The 19,613-nt window shown below is 38.7% G+C and overlaps 1 protein-coding gene across 8 annotated transcripts in view; it reads right to left on the bottom strand.

The window, feature by feature from the left end:
• AUTS2 (activator of transcription and developmental regulator AUTS2) overlaps positions 1-19,613 on the bottom strand; it is a 1,039,053-nt gene that overhangs the window by 571,415 nt on the left and 448,025 nt on the right. For 6 of the 8 annotated variants that reach the window (XM_081131402.1, XM_081131407.1, XM_081131406.1 and 3 more), the window contains exons 3-4: positions 17,084-17,185; positions 4,482-4,517 (exon numbers count right to left, since the gene is read on the bottom strand). In XM_081131402.1, coding sequence (XP_080987528.1) covers positions 4,482-4,517; positions 17,084-17,185 — 138 coding nt within the window. The remainder of the gene's footprint in view (positions 1-4,481; positions 4,518-17,083; positions 17,186-19,613) is intronic. The other 2 variants (XM_081131408.1, XM_081131405.1) reach the window with 2 other exon arrangements.

The raw sequence follows: 19,613 nt of genomic DNA on the forward strand, positions 1-19,613 counted from the left end.
TTGAAAATAGTAATTACAGAAATCCCATTTAAAGATGTGTACCAATCACAATCCCCTTTATTATATATTGTGGCAGTTTTAATCATTAGGTCGAAGTAGGTTGGTTTCCTTGATAATCTTAAAGTATGTACATTACAAGATGTGACCCATTTGGGGATGAAAATTTTTAGTTGAGAACCATTAAGAGAAATCTCTGGATCACTGGAGTTTACAAAACCAGAATCCAAGCTATTTGAGAATAGGGGCCTAAGATACTTAGATTCAAACCTGGAAGAAGGCTGAACATTATCCAGAGAAGCAGGCAGGACATGTCACCCAAATAAAGGAAGGGTTTTCCTTACAGCAGGGATCAAGTTCAGCCCGACAAGTCACTCACCCATACACCAACAGGAGATCCCAATTGGTACATGGAATCAAGTGCTTGCAAAGAATGTGCAGAACTTTCCTGCGATGATACACCAGGCCCCTGGAAACCAGGAGATATGCTAACTTACGTCTTTTCACTCTACTGCTTTCAGTTGCTTCATTTGGGCACCTAGGGCATCCACTTTTCTTTTTGGTGTCAGAGATCAGCAAACATGCGACATAACCTCATAAAATCTGAATACGTTCAACAGGTATTCCTTAACCTCAAAGCCCAACCCTAATATCTATTAGCCATCTTTAAATGCCTAAGGTCTGAGGAAGAAAATAAACAACTTTAATAGACAAATTAACCTTCTATAATGTTCATTACAGAATACAGCCTATAGAATAGTTCATTCCAACATCATCATGATCATAGAGAATCATTGAGAATGAATTCCATATTTGTTTTTATATTTACATACAGAGTAAATAGGTATACAGCTGATCAAGCACAGAATACTAGGCTTCTGGGAAAGATACAAGAACACTTAACGTGCCCGGCTGGCATGGCTCACCAGTTGAGCATCGAACTAGGATCCAGGAGATCGCAGTTCGATTCCTGGTCAGGGCACATGCCCGGGTTGCAGGCTCGATCCCCAGTAGGGGACGTGCAGGAGGCAGCCGATCAGTAACTCATCATTGATGTTTCTATGTCTCCCTCTCCCTTCCTCTCTCTGAAATCAATAAAGGTATATTTAATAAAATTAAAAAAGAACACTCTAACGAGAATAAGATATTCCTGTCCTCAGTGACAAACTGCAAAGCTTACTTTTGTATCAATTTCTGTTGGTAATTCTCTATTCCACAACACTGAAGCCATTTAATGAGCCCACGTTGTTTTTTCCATAGCAAACTACTGTGGGAATAACAGGAGGCAATGTTTATTATCTGCTATTTTTGAGTGCGGTTCTGCATGCATTAAATATCTTACCTCACTCAAGATTCACAACTCTATTAGGAAGGTAGGGGTGATCGTACAGTCTCAGAGATATTAAATACTCTGCCCAAGGCCACACCATTAGTTTTCAGATCATTCTGTCTCTAAGTTGATTATAAACTATGCACAATAAAATTTCAAATAGATGTGTAAGAAGAGAATACAGCCATAAACATTTAAATTGAAAAGAGACCATGTTCACTGCATTAACATTTTTAAAAAAGAAAAAGCCTATGCACTCCAACAAGTTGTGGTATGCTTGCCAAAAAAAAAAAAAGAAAGAAAGCAAAAAGATTCCAACTAGTCTATATTTCCATTTATATTTAGAATTTGAGCTGAATATGAGTATGTAATGAATATGTGTCTCTGTGTGTCTGTCTGTGTGTATAACACCCACATTATTCAAAAGCTCCCAAAAATGTGAAAAGTTTGTTCTAACCCTTCTCTATTTTGTCTACTTTAAGAATTCTTTGCAATATGCTTATGTAAATACTGCTTTCAACTGCTGTTCTCATTTCTCAAATCTTCAGCTTATAAATGGATTGGAACAGTGACAGACCTAAACAGACATCTTTGGAACACAAAACCGAGGAGATATAAACAAATACAACTAAGTAAAAAATAAACCCTTTAACTTGCCACTACTGATAAATGAAAAAAACTGAAAGTAAGTAGAATATACTTTCTGGATAAGGTGTGTGTGCATATACATACACACACACACACACACGCAAGTGCATATAGTAAGATGGGTGTCCATTTTATTAGCACACACGATGATCAGCATTTTACCTCAGTTCCCTAAAATCCCTATGGGAGCATAAAAATCTAAATGAAAGAAGATTCTGAAGTTAGAGTAATGTTGGGACAGGGGAGAGTACTTAAGAAAACAGTTCTAGGTTGTTAAACCCAATCGGTGAGTGCCTTGAATTTTCTTATACCAGAATTCACATTATGGTTCAATTGCATTAATAGCTCATTGGTGATTTGAGCTATTAATCGCTCTGCAGGTGATTTGCCTCCATCCACAGTTCAAAGAGATGCTGAGAGGCGTAAGGATAGAGTAAAAATATTTCCATTTTACTTACCTGATGTTGAGCCTTCGGTACAGATGTAAACAAAGACTATTATGACATTATGGATCATAGAGCACGGTACAAAGAATATGTTGGCACTAAACTACTATAAATTGTGACTATACTATTTCCACGTAGAAATGTGAAACTCACTAATGTTGAAGTAAGTATGTGAAATTAAATATTACATGTGATAGTGTTGGAATCAATACTGAAGCAGCAGACACTTTTTGATGAGGACTTGGCAATAATATCACTGGATTTTGTACTTTGATAACATAATAATCCCATTATTGGAAACACATTCTAAGTTGAGCATTTGTGCTACAGTTGAGATCTGAACATACATCTGGTATGTATCTTCTCCATGTAAGTTAATATTACTGCAAATTTTTTTTTATAAAAGCAAAGTAATACTAGGAACAATTTTACCAAAATAAGGAAAAATTTTTATACTTATCCAAGATTGTGTAAGTATAAAAACTATCTTAGATTTATAATTGCAGACTCTTTACTCATAATAATGTATTGTTAGCGAACAAAAATAAACATTCCTAGAATGAGAGAAAAGTGACAAAGAGTATAACAAAATCTTGGTGTTTCTAGAGATGACTTTCTTCTTTCAGGGTGATCATATTGATAATAAAAATATAACACAGAATGTACAGTCTAGATCAAGGGGCTAAGTTGGTGGCTTTGGCTGTATTCTGCTGAAGAAAGCACAGAGGGAGAATTTAGCTTTTGGAAAGAGAATAGATACTGGCAGTCTCCAGATTTTACTTGGAGCATCTCAACCCACACCCAGCCTGGTGTGAAGAGATGGCAGATGGGACTGCTTCTGCTGTTTCCCCTGCCGAGCAGCCTGCTGGTCTGGGCAAGCATGGGTATGCAGCCATGGTAAGGAGCAGGTCTGGGCAAGGAGCAGGGTAAGTGTGCTGACCACATTAAGCAGGCACCAAAACCTTTACCCTTTTTCTCCTATCATAGATTAATACAAAAAAGTCAACATTTAGAAAATACTACTTCTGCCAAGCTTGAAAAAGAATTCTTTTCCAACGATATGATGCTGGTTTTCATTTATTTTATGTAAATGTATGGAGAAAAATGTGTGGGCGAAGAAAACCAGGGTCATTAGCATTTTATAAGGAAGACATGTAAAGACAACTAAACCAAATCAGTAATTATTTCCCACTTTTTTTTTATTTTCATGATTCCATTATTTTCTCAGAAAATGCTGAGCTGGCATCAGAGTACCTGTGCTCATCATTCAGAACACAACTCAGATGCCTTTAAATACCACAACAAACCTCTACACTGGCATGCTATCCCCGTTGTGTAAATAACACCTATTTGTAATTCTTTTCTATTTACATCTTTAAAAGGATTGTTGAATTCAAAAAGGGTAATTTTGCTATAAAAAATGAAGTGAAGTGACTTTTTATGGAAAATATTGTGACAATACCTGAGGTATGTCACCACCCCTACCCCCCCAAAGGACAGAGAAAAGTCTGTAAATAAAATAATGCACCTGTATTTGCTAAAGTGAGGGCTGTTAATGAATACTGAAAGGAAGTCTAAAGGCCACCTACTTAGACTGTGAGGGAAACATCCATTAAAACACCACCTCTCATCAATTTTTTTTTTTTAAAAAAGATGATTCGCTGTATGTGTGAGGAAGTTCTTCAAGAGATTTTAAAATTGAATACCTCAGTACATAATATGAATTCCACCTTCCTCATGACACTTCTCAATACAAAACAACTGTGTAGGAGAGGTGGCAAGAGCCAGTCAGGTTTCCGTGTGTCCCCTTCTGCTGCCAGGGGCAAATGTCCTGCATGCTGGGCACCGGACAAACAACTCAGACTGACCCATGATCCCTAGGGCCCAGCAAGTTACTTATTGTAAAAATAAAGCAATTCTTAATAAAAGGATGTATATCAGTCTGCTCTTTAAGACTGAGAGGGGATTCTTAGATTTTTTTCACGTTCTAATGAGCATACATTATAGAAATAAATCAATGCCAAGGCAAGGCACACATGTGGAAGTTCAGATAAACTTACGAAGTAGCCTGTTCCCAAACTGGAAGGAGCTGAACTCTGCAATAAAGCATAAAGACAAAGTGGAAAATCAGCAATGGTTTTTAACACGTTCCAATCCACACAGCTCATTACCAGCCCTCTGCAGGCTTTTCATCACTACATCACACCACCAGTGTATGCTGCCCCTTGTCATCTGCTCCTGATACAAACACCGTGTTGCTTAATTTTCCCCTTTACATCTCTCAACAACTCAGAGATGCTAACGTGCTATTTACTGAATTCCAAGCTTCTGCGGTGGACGTAATTGCCAATTTATTTGACAGGCAGCTGGGTAATGAATTAATGATGGCATTTCGCCCTGCGCTGAGACTAAACAGACACGCATCAGCCTGCCTCCCTGACTTGCTGACATTCAATGCCCTGGTCTCAAGCTACTCAGTTTTGTGGCCGCAAAGGGGCAGGCAAGAGGAAAAAGCCCAGACTGACTTGAAAATAAAAAGCCCAGTGGGTTTGGATGACTTTTCCAGTGTATGACCTACTTGCCAGCTTATTCCCTAAAGGCACCAGTTAGTACACACAGAGTGCTTTTCAAAAATGAGACATTTTGTAAACATAATTAGTAGACTAAAATGCAAAGAATGTGTGGGTAAAGGAAAGCAGTAAAAAGCACCATTTTTCTCAACGTTTTAGACTTCCATAGTCTGACACATGGAAACTAAAAAAACAGGAACTGTAAAAGGTATGCCGGGCATCACCGCTTTGGGGAAGCAGGCCAACAACAAGAACTTGGTTTGTGTTTCAGACTTGTCTGTGATTCTTTCTTGTATGTTTGTTTCTTCTTAACCCCCTAAAACATCTCAGTACAAATTCTTTAATTTTGCCCTGGCCGCTGTGGTTCAGTGGTTAGAGTGTCAGTCATTGCACCAAAGGGTCCCAGGTTGGATTCCAGATCAAGGACAGGTACCTGGGTGGCAGGTTAGATCCCTGGCCCCTGGGCAAGTGCAGGAGGCGACCAATCCATGTGTCTCTCTCAAGTCAATGTCCCTCTCCCTCTCCCTCCCTCCCTCCCTCCCTCCCTCCCTCCCTCCCTCCCTCTCCCCCTGCTTCCACTCTAAAATAAAAAAAAAATAAAAATAAAAAATCAATGACAAAATATCCTTGGGTAAGGATAAATAAAACAAAAAAATTCTTTAATTTTAGTGTCCTTTTTGTGAACAACAGACGCCCCAAGTAAGCTTGAAACAAAAAGAATACTAATGCTTAGGCAGTATTCAGATCTCAGCTAAGGGTCCTCACACAAGCGCGGCCTCCTCCCGACCAGACTAGCTTAGGTGGGGCGTAAGCCTTCCCTGGAGTGGCCTGACTTCCACTCTGACGCAACAGTTACTCAGTTCACCTGTAGTTCTTCCACCTAAACGTCCTGTCCCTGCTCTGAAAACTATAGGTAGCAGGAATCATCTGGTTTAGTCATCATTGCTTCCCCAGAGCTTCGCACAATGCCTTACACTCAGGGTGTATTTATAAAGTATTTGTTGAATTTATGTATATATAAATGAATGAATGTATTGTATGGGGGCAATGATGAATTCAATATCTGCAAAAGTACAGGTGTATTTCTTCTTGATTTTAAACTGTTTCTGAGAAGGAAATACAGTGCTGTAAGTACGAACAGCATTAGTATCAAACAAGGATAGTATGCTCCAGGGCATTCCCAAGTGCAGTTCCCAAAGGCAAACTTTCTTCACCTCTGTTTCAGACAAGCTCAGGGGAATAAAGGACGGCAGATGTGTGATCTTGCACACACTGGCCTTGCTTTAAAAAAAACCTGCAGCATTCTTGATCCCATAAATGGTACATAGGGAGATCCACAGTAGTCATGGAGACAGCTTCTCACAGCAGTGATTAGCCATGTGACAGCATCACCTGTTTTCAGCACCCACAGCCTTCCATGGAGCACAGGAAAGCAAAAACCAGGTTAGGTCTCCTCCAGCTTGGAGTCATGCCTCTGGGAGGTAAAATCATTTCAGGATGAATTACTCAGAGAAAACATGGAATTTGTTTATTTCAGAAGTTTTTTTTTCTTCCTGCAAATGTATTTTATCCCAGAAGAAGAAGTACTCCTCTGAACCCACCTCCCCACCCCCCACACATATCATCTTATTGTATACCAAAGAAAATTACATACTTCAGGTCTCGGAAAGCTCTGTTATACTCATTTTGCATATATATTGTACATTACTCAGGGAGCTGGGTGGAGGAGAGGGCTTTGTTGTGCATATTTGTTCTGGCTATTGTTTATGCAGGTCTGACTGAATGAGGGAACAGTGGGTATCATTTCAATTTCTGATGTCAACATCAAATTACTTATTTAATTTCATGCCTGGCGAAGCATTGTATAGCTACACGCAGAATCATTTCACTTCATTTGTTATGCTGTGTTTTCATGGCGATTGGCTTGCCTTCCAACTGACAGCTTTAATTACGACATGAATTTGATTGCACTGCCGAGGAATTAACATAATGCAACAAAGCATTTAAAGACCCTTTCTTATAACAACCCCCCACCCCATGCACACACAAATACATCAGACACATAAACACAGCCACTAAACCCTCGAGTACATTACAGGTCCACTGGAGTTTTAGCATTTGCTAGAAAGCACACAGAACCTTTGAGTCAGAGGGCTACCCATATTTTCCAACCCACTGTACTCACTTTTTCTTTAATACGAAAAGATTTATGGCAGTAAATTGTGATTTCTGGAGCTGGCAGAAAACTTTGTAGAAAATTCCTTCTAATCTACTTTGCCAAATATCCATGGCATTGACATTTCCTCCCCTCCTACATCCTTCCCTACCGTATTTTTCTTGGCCAATCGCCAGCTCCCTTCAATCATAGCTGGTGAATTTGGGCAGAAACATCCCTGAAATACAGAGATTTCTCCATGTCTAGTTCTACATTCCAAAGAATCTGACTATGGCTTTGTATTCAGTGGGACACCACCCCTTGTAGCTAAAAGGATCTCCATCAAATACAGGTAACAAGTTCTGAGACGCTGGTCAGGAGTCCATTTCACTGATAGCTCAGGACACCATCACATCCCTGAGGCCTTGCTATCCAAAAGGCCCAGAAGAGTCTGGGTCATGTATGTCTAATCTAAGTCTGTATCCAAATATAGCTGCAAATATTTATTTGATAGCAATAACATTTTTCCAAGCCAGAAATTCCTTGAATACTCCAAACCATGGGCAACAACAGATTATGCTACAAAAATGGAATGTTTAGAAACACCTTTTTATCGGAAAGGTGTTACATTAGTCATACATTTACAGATGTGCATTTAGGGATTGGTACTGCTTTTTCATGTTATAGAAAAGACAGACACCAAGAGGTAAAGGCCTAACCTTGACCACTGAACCATTTGATGAAATAATGTTGATTTCAACAAATTTCTAATGAAAGGAGGGGGTGTTTCATTTCTCTTGCAAAATATCCAAACTATATAGCAAAAGTATCCATAGAATCCAGAAAAGCCTATGAGTCAAACTGAGGCTTGAAAAGGAGGTGTTTTTTAAAAGCAAATGTTTTATTTTTTTATTTATTTTTATTTTTATTTTTTTAAGTATATCTTTATTGATTCCAGAGAGAGGAAAGGAAAGGGAGAGAGAGAGAGAGATAGAAACATCAATGATGAGAGAGTCATTGATCGAGCCCACAACCTGGGCATGTGCCCTGACCGGGAATCGAACCCTGATCGCCTGGATCCTAGGTCAATGCTCAACCCCTAAGCCACGCCCGGCCAGGCAGCAAATGTTTTTTTAAAATGCAACAAACAAAGGCATCACCAGCATCTGAAATAATACCATACACCCGTGTTTAGGCAAATACTTCCTTTGAATAAAAAAAAGCCTTCATTCATATTTCTTCAAGTGGCAGAGTTGCCATTCATTCATATTTTCAATGCAGTAGGTAGAATTCAGAGGGATAGAGAGACTGAGAAAATAGAGTAGGAGAAAGTGTTTAGCAGTTTGCATGAGAAGATGAATACCAGAAAATGGCAGCTAGCTAACTCTGTGATATGTGATTTCCAGGCTCATTATAAACCATCTCCTGTTTAACATGGTCTTTCCATTCTGCTGGGTTTTTTGTTTTTTGTTTTTTTGCAGATTTGACCACTGCTCTAGCAATCTCTGCAAATTACCCACCTCGATCTCATTATGTTGCAAAGGAGAGCTTTCTTATAAACACTCTGCCTCAATCTCCAAGCTACCGTGGGCTGCAGGAATTGTAATAGGATGCACAGTTGAAAGACATTTTCCAGGAGGGAGAATGCTGCTGCTGACATTCCAGTCTGCAAGTGGATATTCATTAAATGCTCAATCTACTCTTTCTCACTGCCCCCCACCTGACTTTCTTTCCATCTCTGTCACTAAACTATCACTGAAGCTACTCATTAAACTCGTGAAGTTAACATTTCTGTGTTAACAGCTTACCTACAACAAGGGATTTCAAAATTGATTATCCATCCAAAATAGATGTGCTCCATTCATTAGAGATCTACACAGAGAGGCCACGGCAGCTACTATTACAGCTCCCTGAGTATGAAATAGATGCATGCTCCACCCTGAGACGAGATGTGTGCTCTGACCCTAGGGCTAATTTAAATAGAATATTTAAAATTGTTCCAAATCACCAATTGTGTCTGACATCCCTGCCTACCCACCTCCATGTTAATGCTTTTCTCTCTTGGGAATAAAAAGCATAAGGATCATGGCCAAGTATATTTCTTGCAAAGGTCATGAAACAAGCTCATTTATGGATTTTCTTTAGCGTTTTAAAAAACAATGGCAATTAAAAGAAACTGAAATCTTAATCTTAAGAAATGCGCCTTGGGGATACAATTACTAATAGCTGATAAAGACACAAAATAGTATATCTGAATAGGAAAATAAGCTACTAGGAAAATTCAAGTTAAAATGGAGAAAGAGCAACAACCTGAAAACAAGCATCAGGTATGATAAATACGGTCACTTCCACCTTCAATTTTCCAACCCTCTGTTACAACCCACTCCAAGTTGTCCTCCGCTCTCATGTATAATCAACAGCCTTTTGACTTCTTTCATTGATTTCATTCTTTGTCTTCAGTTTTTCATATAAAAGGCAAAGCAAACATTTTAAAGTAAAAATTACAATACCATTCCTTATAATATCTTTCAGAGGCTTTTAAAATAATTATGGTGGTAGAAAAGTGTCCCCCAAAAATTCAGAATATGATTATGAGGGTTAATTTTATGTGTCAACTTGACTAGGCCTGGGTATCATATTTGGTCAAACATTATTCTGGATGTTACAGTGAGGATGGTTTTGGATGAGTTTAACATTTAAATAGAATGAATAAAGCATACTGCCCCCTCCTTAATGTGTGTGGTCTTCATCCAATCAGTTTAATAAAACAAAATTTAAAATACCATCCTCAGAATAGGAGGGAATTCCTCTGACTGTCCTCTAGCTGGAACAACAGTTTTTTTCCTGCTTTCAGACACAAACTGAAAGAAACATTGGCTCTTCCTAAGTCTCGAGCATTCCAGTCTTTGGACTGGAACTAACCATCAGCTCTCCTGGGCCTCCAGCTTACTGACTTCAGATCTTGTGACTTATAACCCTCTACAACTGTGTATGTTCGGACATTCTATTAGCTCTGTTTCTCTTCAGAACCCTGATTGATAGAATGACCTTGTTTAGAAATAGGGCCTTTAAGTTGAGGTCATACTGGATTAAGGTAGGCCCTAAATCCAATGACTGTTGGCCCTATATAAGAGGAAAAGGCACACAAAGCTACCAAAAGAGTAGAAGGCCATGTGAAGACAGAGGCAGACATTGGACTGATGGAGTTAAAAGCCAAGGAAAACCAAGGACTGCCAGAAGCCACCAGAAGCTAGGAGAGGAAAGAAAGGATTCTTCTTTAGAGTCTTCAGGGGGATCAAGGACCCGCTGACACCTTAGTGTTGTGCTTCTTGCCTTGAAAACTATGAGGTAATCTATTTGTTCTTTTAAACTACTCACTTTTGGTCACTCATTAGAGCAGCCCCGGAAACTAATATAAAACCCAGCCTCCTTACTAGAGACTAGGAGAAACAATATCAAGAGTCCCTCATGAGTCTAGATTAGATTATCTTCTTAAATACAGAGAAGCTCACTGATGGTGTTGCTGGTATCTGTTTTTCCCCTAAGATTGCGATCAGCCCCTGTGCTCATTCACCACATTTGAGCCAGCTGGCCCTTTTCCTTTCCCTCAAACATGTCACGCCTGCTCTGACTCAGGGCTTTGAACTTGCTGTTCTTCCTGCCTGGAGTGCTTTTCCTACAGATCATCACAAGGCTAACTCTGGTTTTTCTTCATCCAGGCCTCAGCTCAAATGTCACCTACACAAAAGAACTAATCCAATCACCCCAGTTAAAACAGCAACCTGCACTCCTCCACTCCTCGTCACTGTTTTGTTTACTTCATGAAATGTATTACATCAGCATTAATTGTATTGGTTGCTCTCAGGCTTGCTGTGCTGTTTGACTCCTCCAACAGAACAGAAGCTTCCTGAGGGCAGGGACTTCATCTTGTTCACCACTCAACCTCTAGTGCCCAGACTACACCTGCCATATAAAAGGCACTGATAAATAGTCCTGGACAATCAAAACACTGATAGTTCAAAAAAGCCACATACTCATATGGTATAGGAACGGAAAAGACATACACAAACTGTTAGGGGCAAAATTTGGGACAAATAAAAATAAGAGAAAAAAGGAGAAACAGTATCAATAATCCTTCACGGGTCTATTTTAGGTTTTTTCTAAACTACTGAGAAGCTCATTGATGGTGGTGCCTGTTCTATTTCTACCTTAACAGTAGCTAGTAAACATGGCCCAGAGTAAAACCTCAATAAAGGATTGGGGGCAGGGTAGGAAGGGAGGACAGGCTAGATGCTTGCATGGATGGATGAAAGATGGCATGGTGGGGTAGATAAAGCAATAAAAACCTCAAAACCTGGAAGAAAAGAAAGAAGCAGAAGAAATGCATCAACCACGATCATAGTAAATGAACTAAAAAACTACAGGACAGTAATATTAGAGAACTGTTTAGCACAAGACTTATAAGAATCCAATCCCTTTCACTATTTTATGAATTGTTTCAATTCCTTCAAAGTCTTGAACACTTGGGAAGTATTAAATATATTTCTGCCTTCTTATGATTAAAAACCTGACCCAAAATTCTTTCAGAGAGAAACAGAGTCATACCCATACACTAATTTGAATAAAGTATTAAATAAGTTTACTTCCATGGGGGAGGGGGAGAGAATTTGCTGTAAGAAGGTACATTGGGGTGGCGGAAGGAAAAGAAAAAGAAGCAGAGGAAACAAAAGTAACATAGGTGGGATGATTTGAAAGTGCATATTATGTAAGAAAACAAAAGTGGTTTAGAGGGACAACATTTAAGGCACAAAAGTGAGGAGGTAGGGGGAAGGGGAGGACTCAGAGAGAGCCTCATACTTCCTTCTGGAGACTTCTGTGGATAATCCTCAAAAGTATGTACTTTGCCCAAAACATCTTAAACAAGAAAGTTGCACTGTGAGGTCTGACTCAGGGAAACAACTCTGGAAGCATTGCAGGGCACGGTGCAAAGGAAACAAAGCCTGGGCAGAGAAAATCACCGAGATGCCATACGAATCATGTGTAAAAGATAGTGAGAGCATCTGAAGTACCGCTGGTGTCCAGGAGAGGATAATCATACCCAACACCTCTTCAGAGAGTGACTAAGTGAACACGACAAGCAAGACAGAGGAAGGAACAGAGCCTCACTTTGAGAATACTAGCTCTGGGATCCAGTATAGGGACAGGGAAGTTAAGAAGGACAGTTCAGGGCTGAGAAAAAATACACAAGGAGGCATGGGATAATGAGGGTTTTTGTTTGGGAGTGGCTTCACATCTGTCATGATTGAGAGACGCAGGTCTTGTCAAGTAGACAGTTACAAGGGAATTTAAGTTATAAAGGGTAGAGAAGGCTGCTAAGGCAAGTTCTAAATATGATGCATGATGCATGAAGGAAGAGGGTGAGTATTTTTGAGCACAGGTGATGTGCTTTGAGCACCAAGAACTATACTATGTGATACAAATGCATAGTACCAGGTAATCTTTAAAGGAGACCTACGAGGTAGGTGAAATTATACCCATTTCACAAAGAAACAAAGGCTAAGAAAGAGCAAGTTCTTTCCTTAAGGTCATACCGATAATAAACTAACTGCTATTAAAACTCAATGTGTTTATAATGAATGCCCATGATCATATTGTAATTTGAGACTTTGCCATTTACCAAGATTGTAAGTTTAACCCCCAAGTTTTGACTACTTCCTCAGGTGCAAAATTCTGTATAAGTCAGAAGCAGTATTTCCCCCCTTGAACAATTCATCATGAACACTGATATACTCCATTAACTTAACTTTTTCCTTAGTGACTAATCTAAATAAATTACTATGTATCCTTGATGTGGACAATCCGAAAGTCCTTATAGACAAATATTCTCTCATGGCAACATAGCCTGGGAATATGTAATTTAGAAAAGCCAAGCACATTGGGTTTTTAAGTTTTACCCATAGGTAAAATTCTTCTGCTATACTGGAACTCTTTATCCCTACTCCTTTGGCCCATCTGATTAAAAAACAAACTAAGCTGGACTAATACAGTACCTTGATGAGCTGCACTTGAGAGTAAGTCTCAACTGCCAAAGTTTCTAAAAATATCATTAAATGTGAGTAAAACACTTCTGAAGATTTTTATATTAGCCGAAAAAACAAGAATGGGCATGATGGACTAGCAGGAACCGAATATACTCTCCCACTTTAGGTAGCTTAAGCTTAAGCTAACAAAGAAGCAGGAAAAACTATATGAAAAGGGGGTTTTCAGAAACTGGGCAACAGGCAACATAGGACAATGATCTCAGAAAGAAGGGAAGCAAATGAGGTGATCCCACAATTGCCTCAGCTTACTGCCTGGAGAGTTACACTGTCAAGGTGGAATGGGGTGGGGTGCGGTGGGGAATGACCCTTGTGGAGTCCAGCATTTCCTGAGTTGCAAAGATAGAGCTGATAAGCAAAGAAAGTCAAGGCCGCTGGAATAGGCAAAGCAGAAGATGAAAGAGATGAGAGCTTCGTAGAGAATCATGAAACCTGAAGAAGGTTCCCTTCTAGTCTTCACCTGAGTCCACAGCAGAACATCTGTGGGAGGAAAGAACCTGAGGCAAGGGGAAAAAAAACACTGAAAAGGAGCAGACAGCATGTGATCCCAGAGCTCACACAAGGAAAGGAGTGGGTGGGGATATGGTAATTTTGTATTTAGGTTTTAAAGGAACTGTCTAGCTATTTTCCACAGTGGTTGCACCATTTTACATTCCCACTAGCATGTACAAAGGTTTCAATTTCTCCACATCCTTGCCAACACTTATTTTCCTCTTTAAAAAAAAAAAAAAATCCATCTATCTTAGTAGATTTGAAGTAATATTTCACTATGGTTAACATTTGTATTTCCCTAATGACTAATGATGATGAGCTTCTTCCATATGCTTATTAGCCAATTGTTCATCTCCTTTTGTACAAATGTCTACTCAAGTCCTTTGCCCATGTTTGAATTGGGTTGTTGGTTATTGTTGAGTTCTTTACATATCTAGATATTAAACATTTATCAGTTATATGATTTGCAAATATTCTCTCCCAATATGTAGGTTTTCTTTTCACTTTCTTGATAATGTGCTTTGATGCACACACACAAAAAAACTTTTCATAAAAGTTTTTAACTTAGATGAAGTCTAATTTTTCTATTTTCCTTTTTGTTGCTCATGCTTTTGGTGTCATATCTAGGAATCCACTGCCAAATTCAAGGTCATAAAGATTTACCCTTATGTTTTCTTCTAGGAGTTTTATAGTTTTAGCTCTTATATTTGGGATATCAATTCATTTTGAGCTAATATTTGTACACAGTGTGATACAAGGGTCCAACTTCATTCTTTTGCACAAGGAAATCCAGTTGTCCGGCACCATCTGTTGAACAGAAAATTATTTCCCAACTCAATAAACTTAGCACTCATGTCAAAAATCTGTTGGGTTACCCTAGCCGGTATGGCTCAGGTTAGAGGGTTGGCCCTCAGACTGAAGGGTCCCGGGTTTGATTCTGGCCAAGGGCACGTACCTCAGTTGCAGGCTCAATCCCTGCCCTTGGTGGGGGACGCAACCAATCTATGTGTCTCTCTCACATCTATGTTTCTCTCTGTCTCTCCCCCTCCCGCCCTTCCACTCTCTCTAAAAAGCAATGGAAAAAAATATCCTCGGGTGAGGATTAAAAAAAACATTTGTTGGGCAGAGATGTACGGGTTTATTTCTAGACTCTTAGTTCTACTCTATTGGTCTATATGTCTGTCTTGATGCTATTACCTACTGTTTTGATTACTATAGCTTTGTAGTAAATTTTGAAATTAGGAAATTATAAGTCTCCTAACTTTATTCTTTCTCAACACTGTGTTTTCTTCCAGGGGCCTCAAGCCAGGCCATATTAATTTGAGTATCTGCTTTTCCATTTCTAGAAAAAAAAAAACGACTGCTGGAATTTTCATAGGGATTACACTGAAACTGTATATTGCTTTGTGGAATACTGACATCTTAACAGTATTACATCTTCCTATATATGAACATTGAAGATTTTTTTTTTGGCCTAATGGAAAATAAGTTCAGGGCAAACAGTCAAAAGATATCAATGACTGTGTAATACTATGCTCGTGTTCCCTGACCTAATGTGGCCTTATTTCTCCACTCTACGATGAAATTATGACTAACTAATCCTGGACAAATTTCCAGGGTCAATAAGATCTTATATTAAAAGCAAAGCAAAATCTCAAAAGAACAGCTACTTAAGTATTAAGTATTGTTAATAACATAGGTAGGAAATACTGTTATAGTTTTATTATTATAATTTATAGTTCAGTTACAAAATTAATGAAACAAATACACAAAGAAATATTCTTATACACACATACTCATACAGCAAAGACTGAGTTAATTGATATTATCAATATTAAAAGAAGGGGGGTGACTATCTATAAACAAGAAAATAAGAATACTATAGAAATAATTATGCTTTGTTTATTCCATTGAATTCTTATAAGAATTCAATGTTACATGCATCAAATATCACCATAAATCTCACAAACTTTCCTGAGAGGTATGGGAAGGTGGCTAATTCTTGGGTTTGTCCACCTTGGCTGATGGAGAAATGGATGGGAAATATTTATAGGAATGATTCAGTGTGCTGCAATGGTCTCCAACCTTTCATGCTTATGAATACTTCTCAGTAAAAAAAAAGTTTTGGGGACACTCCTAAGATAAGTATGTTTGTCAATTATAGAAATGAGCTACTCCCTGACTTTTAAGTTGGGTATTAGTGAAGTTTAATTTCTTTTTTTAGACAAAAAATAAATACTAATATTTAATACACTAAATCATCTTATACATCATAATGAAGACACTGCTTTAGAGCATAAAAAAGAGAAAGGCAAGAGGCAATGGGTTTTGCTCCTATTATACAGCCTAACTCTGCTTCTTCCTGAAACTCAGGTGGATTTGCCATCTTCCTTCTTAAGAGTATTATCTCAATCTGTTAATATTCCAGTGTTGGTATCAATAATGAAAATTTCTACCTACTTGACCTATTGTACAAGAAAGTTTCCAAGTGTTGCTCTCAGGGGCAAAGATGGGTCAAGAATCCTGTTATATGATACATTAGGGAGGAAGGTAAGACAGTCCAAAGAGGGCCAGGTGGTTCTGGGAAGCGGTAAAGGGGAATCAGGATCATTGGTGGATAGGAGGTTGGAGAGCTGACAGGTCCCTCAAGAGGCATGGTATGTTTTCACAACAGTTTCTACCCCAGAAACAGGCAGTTCTACCTACAATGGGGAAATGACATCATTTAACTATGGGCTATCTGAAATTTCTTCACCCATGAGATCAGTAATAATCCCTTTCTGTCATTTTTTTTTTTTTTTTCTGTTGGAAGGGGTGACTAACCAGCCACTTATTGGCAAGAGAAGGAACTTAATTTCCTGACTGTTTCTAAAGTGAGAATACTCCCACCTACCTTATAATTTGTTAAAACACATTTTAGGTCAAACTAGAAAATGGAATGACACTGTAACATAAGGCTCAACCACATGTACAACAAGAAAGGGTAAACTGTAATACTTAGATATACAAAGTGATATGAAGGGGCAGAGTGTTGGGGAATTGAGACTTTACTCAAGGGGTGTATGGTCTGGTGGTTTTGTTTGACTTTTTATTTTTAAATTTTTAAAAAAATATATCTTTATTGATTTCAGAGAGAGGAAGGGAGAGGGAAAAAGAGAGATAGAAACGTCAATGATGAGAGAGTCATTGATTGGCTGCCTCCTGCACGCCCTTGACTGGGGATCGAGACCACAATCCGGGCATGTGCCCTCACCAGGAATCAAACTGCGATCACCTGGATCCTAGGTCAACGCTCACCGCTGAGCCATGATCAGCGGGGCTTGTTCGATTTTTAAATAAATACTTACATCGCTGAGCCTTTCCCGAGAGCTGCTCCTGTGGAAGCCCTTGGATTCTCCACTGGCGCTTTCACTGTCACTGTCCCTGCAGCTGTTCTGTCCTGGCTTGAGCTAAAGACAAAAGAAAAGAGGAACAAGAAAACAGTCAGTGGTCTCCTCACAGGGCTGTTTCTCTCCCCTGTTCTTTAAGCCTTGTCAAAAGTGAGTAATTTAAGGTCTTGATCTTTAACATCCTTCTCAGTTTCTGAATACCGCCAGGCAAGTTGCCATAGAGAGAAACACAGAGGGTAGGATAAGCAAAGCATTTACCACAAAATGCTGATGTAGATAAAAAGAGTGAGCGAGACTCAAGTAAACACCTGAAATGTCTAACAAAGGTCTATAAATCTTAGAAAGTAATCTTCCCTTAGATTTTTCCTCTGTTTCATTGTGATTTTTGGTAAATATTAAAAAGACCCAGAACACTGAATAAGCTAAAGGCAGATTACACCAACTATTATTTCTTCTGTACTCGTCTGAAAGGAAGAAACAACAAAATAACAAAAACCAAGATTTCTTATCCTAGGAGAAGATGAGGTGCTGGGCTAAGGTTATCTTCTAACCATTGGGAAGATACTTAACAATCTTGCTTGTTGACACAACGTTCTGGAGGTCTCCTGCCAGATATTTAAAAGTAACCTATAGTTTACGTAAATTAAGCCAGCACTCATTCAACCAATAGGTATTAAGTCCACAACTGGGCCTGGCAGTAAGAACTAGAGATGTGGTGCTGTACAAAAAAAAAAAAAGTCTCTGATCTTACAAAGCTTACATTTTAGAAGTTTCTACACATTTATGCAGCCAACCAATGTCACCCCAATGAATTCAGTTTTAAAAAAACAAAAACCAGCAAGCACAGAGAACTGCAAACATTAGTCTATGTGAGACTGAGTCACACACATATGGAAGATCAGTCTATGTTGTCACCACCAACTACATTTGCAGAAATCCCAAGCAATCTGATGCAGGTTACAAGACACAGGCCCTTTACAATGTTCTCCATCTAGCAAAAGAAAGTGCAAGACATGCAAGTAAAACACCACAAGGAAATACTTGCTAAATGAAAACCCAAAAGTAGCCAGTGGCCTTCAGAGGAAAAGTGATTTTGGAAGCCATGGATTGTGAAAGAGGACTGTGCTCATATGGCTGAGAGAAGACACTCTTGATGGAAGAAAGGCAGAAAGCAAAGGCAGGGAAAGCAAGTTGCCAGGAAATGATCAGGGTCTTCTCAAAAGAGTTCCTTTGGGAGAAAATAGAAAGAAATCTTAGAGAGGAGTGCATGGACCAGAAAATGGATAGTCTCAAACAAAACACAATTCCCATATTTCTGGGTAGGAAGAAACTTAAGAGAGCAGAACAGTTAACAGGTAGCAAAACGTTTACCTGCAGGTTTTCATATGGCTCTGGGACCAAGGGGCAAGATGAACCAAGATAAATAGAGAGTGAATCTGTATTAGCATTTCTTGTATCTTTAATGTGCTTCTTGAAAGACTATAGTTCAGACCTTACTTTCAAACATACCATGTGATTAGCTATCACTAGAACCCCACTACGAGAGCATTCTTTGTGGCTTTCAACCTTTCTACAAAACCACTTTTATCACTTCCTTCTAAAATCTCATTCTCCAGAAGTCTTCTCTAATGGAACCTCAAAAAGTGATGCTAATTTTACTTAGTATCCTCCTGAGCCCTTAAGTACTTAGTTTCCTCCTAAATTACTGCTAAACCTGCTAATTCTCAGTTAATTCAGATGCAAGTTCTATGAGCCTTTTCTTATTACTATGGAATAAAAGTTCAGACTATTGTCATTCCCTTCAAGTTTTCATTTTTATACTTATAATAAAAGGGGATTTAATCTAAAATGAACATCACTTTCTCTCAATTTTTTGAACATGTCCTGTCCTTTTCTGCCCTCCACTTTTTCACACTAGATTTCTATCTCTGGCATGCTCACCCTCACATTCTCTGTGCTTTTCAGGTAAAAAAATTTTTAAGTTCATAGACAGCATATCCTCTGCTATGGTCTCTGAAGAACTCTTTTTTTCTATATTTATTTTTTGACATATTCCCTCATAGCTAGCATATCTCATTCTATCACATATTTTTAAATTTAAAACAGACTACCTGTTATATCTGTACTAAAGATAAAATCTGTATGTGGAGAGGGCCCCCTAATTCACAAGCAAAGTTGGAAATCTTATCCCACTGGATCTCTGAGTTAAGTAAAGGCAGGTGACGCTACCTCTGGTATATGAATGAAGAAACAAATAAAACCAATGATGCACTCAGAAGCAGGTATGAAATCTAGGACTAAACCCATGTCTCTACGGCCTACTGCTGACTTCATTCACACCTTAGTGCCCATTTAGATATTTACATTTACCATGGAAATAATGAGTCTGCAGTATGTTAGTATCTCCACAGAATATATTTTACATACATCTGTGGTATCTGGCTGCATTCACAAAGAAAGAAATCTTATAAGGTGATATTTGATCAAG

This window comes from Miniopterus schreibersii, assembly GCF_964146895.1.
Source record: "Miniopterus schreibersii genome assembly, chromosome: 3".
Classification (NCBI taxonomy): Eukaryota; Metazoa; Chordata; class Mammalia; order Chiroptera; family Miniopteridae; genus Miniopterus; species Miniopterus schreibersii.